At 32.1% G+C, this 11,788-nt stretch overlaps 1 protein-coding gene across 1 annotated transcript; it reads right to left on the bottom strand.

Annotated features, from left to right (window-relative positions):
* Positions 1–2,144: 2,144 nt before the first annotated feature.
* LOC107843494 lies at positions 2,145–5,626 on the bottom strand. Its single transcript, XM_016687804.2, has 8 exons — positions 5,096–5,626; positions 4,913–4,999; positions 4,485–4,760; positions 4,230–4,394; positions 3,884–3,937; positions 3,493–3,639; positions 2,848–3,072; positions 2,145–2,677 (listed from the first exon to the last, which is right to left on the bottom strand). The coding sequence occupies exons 1-8, from the start codon at positions 5,261–5,263 to the stop codon at positions 2,525–2,527; spliced, it is 1,275 nt and encodes a 424-aa protein (XP_016543290.1). The 5' UTR covers positions 5,264–5,626; the 3' UTR covers positions 2,145–2,524.
* Between the last annotated feature and the right edge of the window lie 6,162 nt (positions 5,627–11,788).

The raw sequence follows: 11,788 nt of genomic DNA on the forward strand, positions 1-11,788 counted from the left end.
TGTGAACACCAATGATATAGTAGCTATATCAGTTCCTGGACGATGTCAAGTCAGCTTGCCTTCTCGTATAACACCGAAAGTCAATTGATCTGATCGATCAGCAGGTTTAATATTTTGATGCACCATAAATATGCAATTATGTGTAATACTGTAGTGACAAGTTGCTTGCAAATGGGATTTATGTACCTTCTTGTTGTTGATTGTTGTGACTAGCTAGCTTGCACACCCTCACCGCCTAACTACTTCCTAATTGATATCAATAATTACACTATTAGACTTAGTGAGAAAAAAGTGTCTAAGTACTTTTCCGATCTACAATACTTGATGTTAGTAGCCTTCGGGCACTTGAATTTGGAACAAAAGGTTGTTCAAATGGTAAACATCTCTACTTACAATTTAAAAGTTACCAAAAGAGAAAATGCGCATTCTCCTAGGGAGGATAAAAAAATTTGGAATTGTTTTTTAAAAAAATTCAGTTTCTCCTAAAATTTAAGAGAATCTTAATTAAAATATTCTTAATTTATAATTTTCTTTCTAGGTTGGCAATGTGTTGAGGACAAATTTTGAAAATAGAATTAAATACCTTTTTGATTTTATGAAACATAAATCTTTATAGACCAACTTTAAAAAAATTAAAACATCAATATATTTCAAGTGGAGGGAGTATAGTATACTTTTATTGGTGTTGAGATTAGAATGTTATCTATAGTAAACGCGCAATTTGATGAAGTGGATGTTACTCGAAATTCGTAATTTTATTATTACAATTATCATGTACAAAATATTTTATTACAAACTACCTAGCTATATTTAATTTTACTAGTACAAGTTACGAATGTAATCTCCGAAGGATCGATCACTATTCTAAATATAGTAAGGCGGAGAACTGTTATTCAGTGGAGCAGAACATACGAGGTAGGTGGCTAAGAGACTGACTTAAGAAATTACTTTGCCAACACGAGTAGTTTAACTCATCACTACCTCGCAAGGGCGTTGAGAATTGTGTTTGCTTTTTTTGCTAAAAGCTTTGAAAAAAATATTCAAAGAACCTTTGCATAATTTATGAATTTTGCTTAGTTTAGTAGGGACCTAAATACAGAAATTTCTGCCTTTTATTCTCGGCGATGTTGCATTTCCAATTGGGCTTGAATTTCGATGATTGATCATATCTTATTCTTTTGTGATAGGATATGATTAACTAAAAAAATTATCTCGAGGACTTTAATAAAAAAAAAAAAAGATGAAATGTTGCCAAATGTGTCATGATTGGAAATATCAACTATAGGACATATGATTCCTAGACACCTATTCTCAAAAGTAGAAATTAAATGAGGAGGAGGATCATTGTACATTAAGCTCCCACAAAAACATATGCAATATTTAGCTAAGAAGATTATGTAATTCCTTGATTGGAAGTATGCATTACTTACAAATAAGAAAATTTTATTTTCAGAGTTGTTGCATTGCCTCTGCCCTCTATGTAGTGGGAGAAAATAGGAGGGTCACCACACATGGAGTGTGTCGACGGTTTATGACTCAAAGTCTACATCTTTTTTCGTTAAAACAATTTTTTGAAAAAGAAGACAAAATACTTATTGATTTTCGTTTTTCTTCTATCATGGAATTGGCAGAAGGGTTTATACGTATTACATAAAGACTTACTACCTCTTTTTTATTTAGGTAGCAACAAAGAGGTGCATAGGAAGAAGTGCCAACAATAATTCATGTGACTCATCGAATACAAAAATCTTTCTCGAAATGACTATATTATCGTTCTAGAACAAAAATCCACTGATATCTAATTAATAGTATAGTAAATGCAGAGTGATAAGGGAACTACTGAGGTTCTAGTCTCAGAAGATTTAAAGATTACCATATAGAAAAGAAACTAGGATTAAGCTGATCAACCAAATTGTGCAAACAAGAGAATTCACTTTCCTAGACATTGACAACAAGAAAGTGCTAAAGAGTTTTCTTGAAACTAAAAGGAATAAATTAAACAGTGACATTATGTTAATCATGATTGAAGCATCTTTCAATTAGGGATCTCCTTTTAGCCTCCCCATTAATCTAAAGAGATTCTCACTCTGAAAGCTATTCACCTTTTTCTATAAAACACTAATATTGAAAAGGGAAAAAACATGGACATATGAATCTCCTCCATTGATAATAAACCAATATATATGGCTCCTAAGACAGGAGCAAACAAACAGTTACAAATGTTACATATAAAAAGGGTATTTATTCCTTTTAAGAAACTTCACCCTCCATTATGTCCCCAACAACATTTTCATGTGGACACAGACACATTCTAAAAAGAAAGGAAAAAAATAAAACTTTTCATACAATTAAAACCAAAGATGATACACATTTTGCTGCACTAACCTAGCCTCTAAAACAGAAGTTTTACAAAGAGTAAAACAATGATCATTCAAGAACTCATGCAAAATTACAAGTTCTACTCCATTAAAAAGACCAGAAAGAAAAAAAAAAAAAAAAGATTTAAGAACATTTAGAATCTTGGTCATGGACAATTAGGATTTCTACCAGGTCCACCGAAGTAAAAGTAGTTCCCCCAGTCATTATTCTTCCCTAGTTGAACATCATAGCAATTGTTATCCTCAGTAAAAGTCCCAAGGTCTTGAGGAGCTCTCAAGTTATTTGAACCATCAACAACCTGATAACAATGGCGCAAATCAGGAATTTCACTTAGGACGTTCAAGATTTCGAAATATATATAGAACATATGCCGTATTACTTTCTATACACATACACAAGAGTATAGGTTTTTTCAACGAAGGCGGTTCAACTGACCATCATTAAGTCTATGTAGCTATGTAACTTTACCTGTATATTCCTGAAATAGCTAGATTTCCCAAATCCTTCATCAGGGAAATGGCCACTGCCCATTTGAGTTGTGGTGTGAAGTCCATCAGATGCTGAATTCACCACCTCCCCACCCCATTCAATCATTGAAGCACTATCTGATAAGTAAGAAAATAAATAGCCTGGCCAATATCCCAGTACTTGGTCATTCCCAAATTGCATCCACCAGTTTCCCTCTTTTGGGTCCTATCAATTATGCCAAATCAAACTTAAAAATAATTTCAAGATAAGTAAATAGAAGTTAAAGAACAGATCTTTATGATTAAATGGCAGAAGATACACTCAATGTTGCTCGGACTCTTCCAAAATGTCAACGGGTGCATATTGGATTCTCCAAAAGTAGTGTATTTTTGGAGAATCCAACACGGTTGCGGCATCGAAAGTGAAGAGTCCGCGTGACAGTAGAAAAAGAAAAACATGGAGCCATCAACAAATGTCAGAGATTCTGTGTCTACATAATTTAATCAACTATGCATTCACATTCAAATAATAGACACCTCAATAAAATATGCAATAAGACATATTTTGAGGTATAATTGTTGACAGGAATTAAGTAAACTGAAAAGGGTCAATGCAAGATTTTTGAATCCCATAATATAAAATTACCTTCCAGACAAGAATGCTAATATCATATTGTGCATTATGATAGCTGGAAAGAGGGGAAATGGTGGCCCCCATTGCTATTTCATTATTGATTTGAATAAAGCCTGAACATAGCAAGTTGTAGCAGCCCGTGGCTTGATAAGCATCAGTCTGTACAAAATTTCAATTAGTATCAAATATGAACGTCACATAGATTCAGATGGTCACTCAATAAATAGTTATTATTTCATAAAGTCAGTCTTCTTTCTTGATTTCAATTTTTTTCATCAAAGAACTATTAGTTGAATGACTATGTGAGAAATCAAACCGAACTTCACAGCACACATTCTTTTGATTTAGCATAAAGTTATGTATGTAAGCTAGCTGTATTTAGAGGAAAAAGCATTTCACTTACAGTCCAGTAGGTGAAAAGTCTTGTGTTACTATCTCCATACAAATCTGGGCTAACCTGTTTTTACCCCGAAAATGGACAATAAAAGCAAAACAAGAAGTCAAAAGACTAGTAGATACAGAAACATAATATGACAATACTTTTGAGTCTGTATTTGTTCAAAGAAGAATTTAATTGTCATCTAAAAAGATACTTCATTCGTTCAATCACTTTGGACATTATATGCCCCTTAAGAAACAACAATTGGCAAATCTTTTCTTGATATGTCAAAAGCGAAAATCTATTTTTGAATTAGTAGACAAGTAAAAGTGAAAACGGGAGTAAATTAGAAAAGAAAAAAGAAAATTACCTGCCATCCAGCTTCAATGCTATTAAGATCTGAATCAAAAGAACCAGCAAGAACCCAAATTTGAGACAAACTAAACTCATTGGGTTGCTGAATTTTAGGTTCCCAAACATTTATGGTTGCTTTTGCTCCATAATACTTGTCTCCTTCAACATAGGCTATTGCATGCTAAAAGAACACAAAACAAAGAAGGAAAACAATTGATTCAATTCATTGTACTTCTATACAAATCTGAATTATGAAGTTAATTTGGTTTACCTGATGACCATTTTGGCCACCAATGCCACCAGGTCCACCGGACTCCGGTTTAGGAATGGAAGAAAAATTTGTCTTCCTACCATAGCTTTTTATATTACTTGCTCTTAAAATATCATCTCTTTTTGTTCTTCTAATTGGAATTGTTCCTTCTGGACATCTCCCATTCACATGCCATAGTTGAGCAATTGATTTTGACCCTCCTCCATTCTTGTTCTTTGCTGTGGTAGACATTTTTCCATTACGAAATAGCCCTTCCGGATTATAATTTGGCATCATCTATATCCCACACACACAAAAAAGGACTCAAAATTTTCCCACCAAGATTAAAAGAAGACAGCCCGGTGCGCTAAAGCTCCCACCATGTACAGCATAAAAACAACAATCGAATTTTCAAACAGAAAATAGGGTTCTTTTTGTGAAAAGCTAACCTGTATGGTGTGATTCTTGAGTAAAGGATGATCAAAAGCTGGTTGGTGAGACATATGAACACAATCAATAATATCACCATCTGGGCTCTGTTAATTTATTTTCCCAAAACAAACCATCAAATTACATAAAAACACACAAAATAAATTGAGCAAAAAATTGCACATGGAGTGCAGTAATTTAACCTTGATGGACTTGACAGCAGGTTTATTTAAACGATTCAAGTGCTTTTGAACCTCAAATTTTTGGGCAACAATAGACATGCTGCCCTGTTTAGCTTCAGCAACATCACAACAACATAGTGACGCCATAAACAACAAAAACAAGCAAAACATCACTTCCTTACTGTCCATGAATAACTAACTCTATTCCCTAAGCTATTTGCTGTACTTAGGTGAACTTGAGTTTCTTGAATTCTCGAACCATGAAAAAAAATTTGAAGATAAATTTAAAATGTTGAGGGAGTTTTTGGTATGTGGGTCAGAAAATTCCAAGAAAATGTGCCGACGCTCGTGAAGACTGGGGGGTAAAATGGGAAGGAAGAGAAGCGGAGAAATGGAATGTAGAGAGGTGGAGGGGGAGTATGAAGGGATGGGAAAAAGGGCAATGGGAGTATGTTACTGTGACATGACACTAAACACTACACAGCTGCAATTCTTTGTCCTTTTTGTTGTACTGTTTTCATGTGTGTGAGAGTGTGGACCTGTGACTGATGTGATTTTGCTACTCTTTCCACAAAATTAAATTTAAATTGGAATACATACCACTGAAAAAAAGAAAAAAACTATGAATATTTTTAACTTTGTTATAATTTTGGATAATTATTCAAAAGTGGTGCATACATGTCCTGATCGTTTAATGCATGGTATATATTTTACTTTTTGCATCTAATAGTGTACTTTGGACTCGTCTTATGCATATTTTAGTTTGATCTAGCACGGAATTTAAAAAGAAAAAAAGAGCTAATAAGTTATTGATGTTAAATTAAAAACTTTTACATATAGTATATTAAAATGCCTTTTGAACTAGTGATCTCAAGTTATGTAGAATTTTGGAATAAGAACATTAGCAAATGTATACTTTTTTTAAAAATTACGATACTTGAAATTGAAATCGGGGGAGTAATATATATTGAAAGTGTATTCATCTTGTAATTTACATTCAACAAAGTAAAATTTCCTTTAGTATTTAGCAAACAAGTTGCATGTGGGGGAATCTTACTAGTTTAGTTGGTTAGTTATCTGAACTTCCACCTTATTGGTGAGGATTCGATTCCCCACAATATAATCCCCTCCCTCCTTTTCCTACCCCCAATTTAAAAAAAATAAAAAAATAAAAATAAAAACAAGTTGCATGTGTAATTTGAAGACAAACACATTGAATGTAGTTTGTCTTGAATCTACGGAAGTGAATAAGACTATGGTGAGTATATACTAAAAAAGTCATAAAACTTTAGAAGTGAACAATGATACCTGTGACAAGCAGTGTCTTAAAACTTAAAAGCCACTGTGAGGCGTAGCAAAACGCGCGGTGTTTTGGGGAGCTGAAAGTATCGAAAAGTAAACACCCCAAAAATTTAAAAATTAAAAGTCAGTCTGAGGCGAGCGTCCTGAGGTAAGGCGTAGCAAAAAACAAACCGTGGCGTTTTGGGGAGGCGAAAGTATTGAATGGCAAACGCCCCAAAAGTTAAGGCGTTTGTCTAAATGTTGGGGTGTTCCCTAAGCGTGAGGCATAAATTAGGCGTAAGGCCAGAAAACTTTACAAAATAAAATGACTTTTTCCTATTAAATGGAGTAGTATCTAATTTAAACTTAATATTAAAATATATGATTGATAAATATTTAAATACACAAATCAAAAGTAAAAGAAAGCTTAAAAATCACACTTTCAAACGTATTTGTCGATGAGTTGGAACGTACCGCTACACACTTTCATTTTCCTAGTTTCTTTCTTTTCTTTTAGATTATTTTTGCAAGTCATATAGTGACTAGTTTTAAAGTTATTTACTTTATTTTTTTGGCTTTCTTTTAAAATACAATATATAGTAAATGAGTGTGTTAATATAATGATCGAGTAATGAGAAAGTGGGGGTTGATTAATTATGTACTATTTTTTATACCAACTTGTATTTTTTAGGACATAATTAATAGTAGGTTATTATATGAGAAGATGGCTTTATATATTAGTTGTGTTATATGACTTTGGTTATTTTTTTGGTGAAAGAGTTTTAGATGCATCTTTCACTTATTTTTTTTATAATTTTGATATAATTTTACCTTTTTGGATGATTTATCTCTTTTAAAAAATATTTATTTCAAATAATATTAATTTATAAATTATTAAAAATTAAAATACGTATCCGTGAGACTTACACTTCATCGCCTTGGGACTCCGTGGAACTTACACTTCATCGCCTTGGGACTTACGCCCTCGCTCCATATCAGATAAAACGTTTTGTTGTACGCCTCAGCCTTTAAAAACATCGGTGACAAGAGGTGCCCCTATGCTCCCTAATTCACTTTAAAATACACATGGGTGAGGACAGGCACTCATGCACAAATTAGTCATTAGTCCATCAAATTAGTTGCAATAATGGGGGGTTGGGTTTGACCCACATTTAGGCTCCTATCCAATTATGCATGTGAAGCAATACTGCCTATGTATCCCACCAATGGCCAATTGCTTAATGGATGCTAGCTAGGGTTTGTATGAATGGTAAAGGCAATTCATAAGGACCATACCTTTTGAAGCTATATGAGCACATATTAAATTATTTGAATTGCTTCCAAAGATAATAAGGAGTTGATGGTCTTGTCCTTTTGTAATGGAAATTAAATAATTTTTGTTGCTATTGTTTCAAAAAAATCAAGATCTTTCAAGACATTTTGATACTTATATACAATTTGAGTTGATATCTTAAGAATTAAGAAGCTAAGGTCTTGATGGTTCCATATTCTCTAAAGGCAGACACAAAGCGGTTCATCTGGCTTCCTTTATTGGAAAATTGCATTAATATATATATACCGTTAAAATTATTTTTATGAATATATAATAAATGCAGAGGCAAAATTAAAATTTGTGGCTTATGATTCGAGATACTAGTCCTTTAAATTTATTAGGTTCTAACTTAATAATTTGTACATATTCAATTCATCTGTTAATATAAAAATAATATTTGGACTAAAATTATTGCGTTCAAATGATCCTGTAACTAAAACATTGGCTCCACCCCTAAGTAAATATTAAATTCCATTCGCTTCTTACTATATTTAATTTTTTATATTTTAAATCTCCATTCGTAAAATTTTACTCTGCAATCACTAGTGAAAGGAAAAAAAGATAAAGAAGAATCGAACATACTCTTTAAAGTATGTTTATTTTGAATTTGATGGCCCGCAATGTTCTCTACTTTAATTGATGGAATACGTAAAATAATAATTAGATCAAGATATCAGATTGTCATTTGGACATAATTAAAATAGAGAAAATTAAATGGAGTGCTCCAAATACTTAATCAATTTGTTTATCATCACTTTAATTTACAATATGATTAATGAAATTAGCACTATGAAAAGAGGACAAGCTAACTGCCAAGTGACAGATCACCCATTTAAAGATTTGATTGAAAAAGGGTTGGGAATTTATTTGTAAAAAAAGTTTGGTACTCATCCACCTTTTGGAAACAAATTAAAGTGGAACCTCTTTTTTTAGAATTTTATTTTAATGAGCAATTCTGATTTTGCCCTTTTTTTTTTTGGCTTACACATGCTGTTTAGTTGTCAAGATTCTTCTGCTATTTCTTAATGCGCTTACCACCTTAAAGAAAAAATTAATATCAAAAGTAAAATATACATATTTATATTTTAACAAAATATATTTAAGATTCTTTTTTTTAAAAAAAAAAATTAATTGATATTAGACTCCAAATGTTACAAATCAAATGGGAGGGCCCAACCCAAAAGATTAGTTTAATAGGTGGAAGAACTCATTTGACTTATAATCTCCTTAGCATTTCTCTATTTTCCCTACTCTAATAGGTGGGAGAACTCATTTGACTTATAATCCCCTTAGCATTTCTCTATTTTTCCAATGTGGACAATTGGTTCATAACACCAAACGTCCAATTTTGGATGTGCAGGAAGGACAAGAGGTTGAAGTTCAAGATTGAATGGGATATGATTAATACTTAGTCCTTGTATATGATCTTGTGTAATTTTCATCTCATTAGCTAACGTCCTTTTATATAATTTTCTGTAATTTTTACCTCATCAGCTAACTTTTTAGAGTCAGGTAATACTCAAAATCTATTTTCCTTATTTGTTTAGTTCCTCATTCTCTTCTCCTATATATAATACCATCAATTGCTCAACCATATTACAAAAAGGAAGTTTTCATCCTCACCTAAAAGGAGCAGCCGGAAGATCTAATAGAACTTGAAAGTGATGTTCATTCTATAAAAGAACATATACAATACGTAATAAAAAGGTTTTATTTTATCTAATATTTGTTGATATATTATTTAACTATTTTATTTAAAAATTTGGGCATTTATTAATTTTATATAAAGATAAACTACATGAATTCAGATACCTGGGAAAAAGATCGTCTTGAATATTCAGTATTGTAATTTATAGGTGATATTTTTAAACATTATATATCCGATAAAGCTTTAGCTTATATTAGTCTTAAAAACAAAAGATCCTAACTCTTTACGTAGAAAAAACTCATTAAGATGTCATTAATCATTATTTCCTGATGTATAAAGTATCTTGTAATTGCAATGTTTAATTTTGCCAGTTTAAGAGCAGACACCATTAAGGAATATAGAGAATTAGACATGCATAAGAAGTATGAAATTCACTCAAATTGACAAAGTGTTAGGTGCATGTATAGAAAAAAAAATAGAATGTGAATTCAATCATTTTTGTGTTGAAAGTTCAAACGCGCAACCATCCTATTGTTCCTAGAAGAAACGACTTGTATCTTGTAAGTCATCAATATGTAATTGAAAAATAATTCATCCAATCACAACTCACCAATTAAAATGTTACTAGTCAATATTTTTTATTTTTCTCCTCCACACCGATTTTTTTTTTCGGAATAATTGCAACTTCGTGTCAATTCAAAAATAATAAATCCTATGTAATTTCACGGGCGGGGACGGGATGTGTTGGGGGGGGGGGGCGCTACGGATGATGGAGCATACATAATTTATTATAACTGAAGCCAATGAAATAATAAAATTGAAGAATAAAATAGTAGAAGAGTAATAGAAATAAAATTGATAAGGAAACTAGACAGCAGTCGACTCCCTACTCACATTTTATCACAATCCTCGACCATCAAATCTTACTATCTAGGGTTAATGTCCTTAATAAGCTGTCAGTGTGTCATATCCTGTCCAATCACCTATCTATAATGCTTCTTCGGCTTACTTGTACCTCTCCTTAAATGCACTATAGATAACCTCTTAGACGTCCTCATTGAAGCGTTTATGCATCTCCTCTTCTCTTATCCAAACTATCTGAGTGTCGCCTCCCTCAATAATCTTCATTCATAACTATGTCTCTCATGATACACTCATATATTCATCTCAACATCCTTACTTTTGAATATAATAAATTCATATTGGTTCAAAAGGATAGAATCAGTGATGGTACGATATCACTAAACAAAACAGTTCATCAAATTGACTAGAATTGTTTTATATATTGGAGCAAGGGTCAAATAAAATTATTTGACTTAAATGACTAGGAAGTTGGACATTGTTAGTCCATTGCTTAGCTGGACGACACAACTGTATTATTTTCTCAATCAAGATTCAAGAATGATATTATTGAATGTTTATGTTTTTTTAAAGCATTTAGTGGGCATCACCTACCAAAGTGCAAAAGTCTACAAAGTAATTATATGTTCATCATCCTCAATCTTATGGCAAGGGTCAACGTCAAATTTTAGGTCTTATAATAAATAAATAAATAAAGGAAAAATAATTTGAAAATGGTTGGGCTAATGGAATACAGGCACACACAGGTGAGTCGATTATATGTGCTATATTTATTGAAAGTAACTGATAAATATTTGGTCTAAAAATAAGTACTTTTAAATGATGAAATTGATTTTATAGCTTCTCTGTGTTTGTATAAAATAAATGTTATAATAGGTAAATTCAGTTATTTTAATGTGATAAAATAATTTGGCAAAACAAGATAGTTGCGGAAATGTGTGGATCCCAATGTATATACATCGGAAATATGAGCAAAACTTTATCATAACCTTTAAGAGGTTCGAAGGTTGTTTTTGATAAATCATCGACTCTCATGAAATATCATCGAAGCAGAATTACAAGAAAAAAAATAACTACATAACACGATACACATTAAAAAAAAATAGGAGTTTCTGCAATTAATACTACTACTAAGATAGATGTGACCATGAAAAAAATATCTTCTCGGTTTTAACTACAAAATTGAACTTCTCAACGAATTCAAATTACCTCCAACTTTCTTAAATTTGTATATTGCCTCGTCTATATATTTTAAACGAATTCTAATCATACCCATTGAAATTAATCCATTTTTGGTTTGGGTTGTTTCTGTACCTTTTTCCAAATAGGGCTACATCTTCAAAATTGAAACTGGACTTCTGCTAGCCTTTGTCGTCCAACTTTTTATGTTTTCTTGATGAATCTAACTTGAAATTGGACCACCCCTTACCTTTATTTTCCTTTGGACAAAACTGACTCAAGGTTAATTTGGGGTCCAACTTTGCCGGGCCCAATAAGTAAAACTTGAATTAGAAGTAGAGTCACAACCGACAACCTCTGCCATTCGAATGAGCAAATCATATAAGAGATGTAAACCACACTAGGAATTCTT

The sequence above is a fragment of the Capsicum annuum genome, chromosome 1 (assembly GCF_002878395.1).
Source record: "Capsicum annuum cultivar UCD-10X-F1 chromosome 1, UCD10Xv1.1, whole genome shotgun sequence".
NCBI classification, from domain to species: domain Eukaryota; kingdom Viridiplantae; phylum Streptophyta; class Magnoliopsida; order Solanales; family Solanaceae; genus Capsicum; species Capsicum annuum.

Coding starts and splice junctions, on each gene's coding strand:
- LOC107843494 (XM_016687804.2), bottom strand. CDS start 5,263: ATGGACAGTAAGGAAGTGATGTTTTGCTTGTTTTTGTTGTTTATGGCG. Junction 3,938..4,229: donor GCATTGAAGCTGGATGGCAG/GTAATTTTCTTT, acceptor GGGTAAAAACAG/GTTAGCCCAGATTTGTATGG. Junction 3,073..3,492: donor TTAGCATTCTTGTCTGGAAG/GTAATTTTATAT, acceptor CATAATTGATAG/GACCCAAAAGAGGGAAACTG.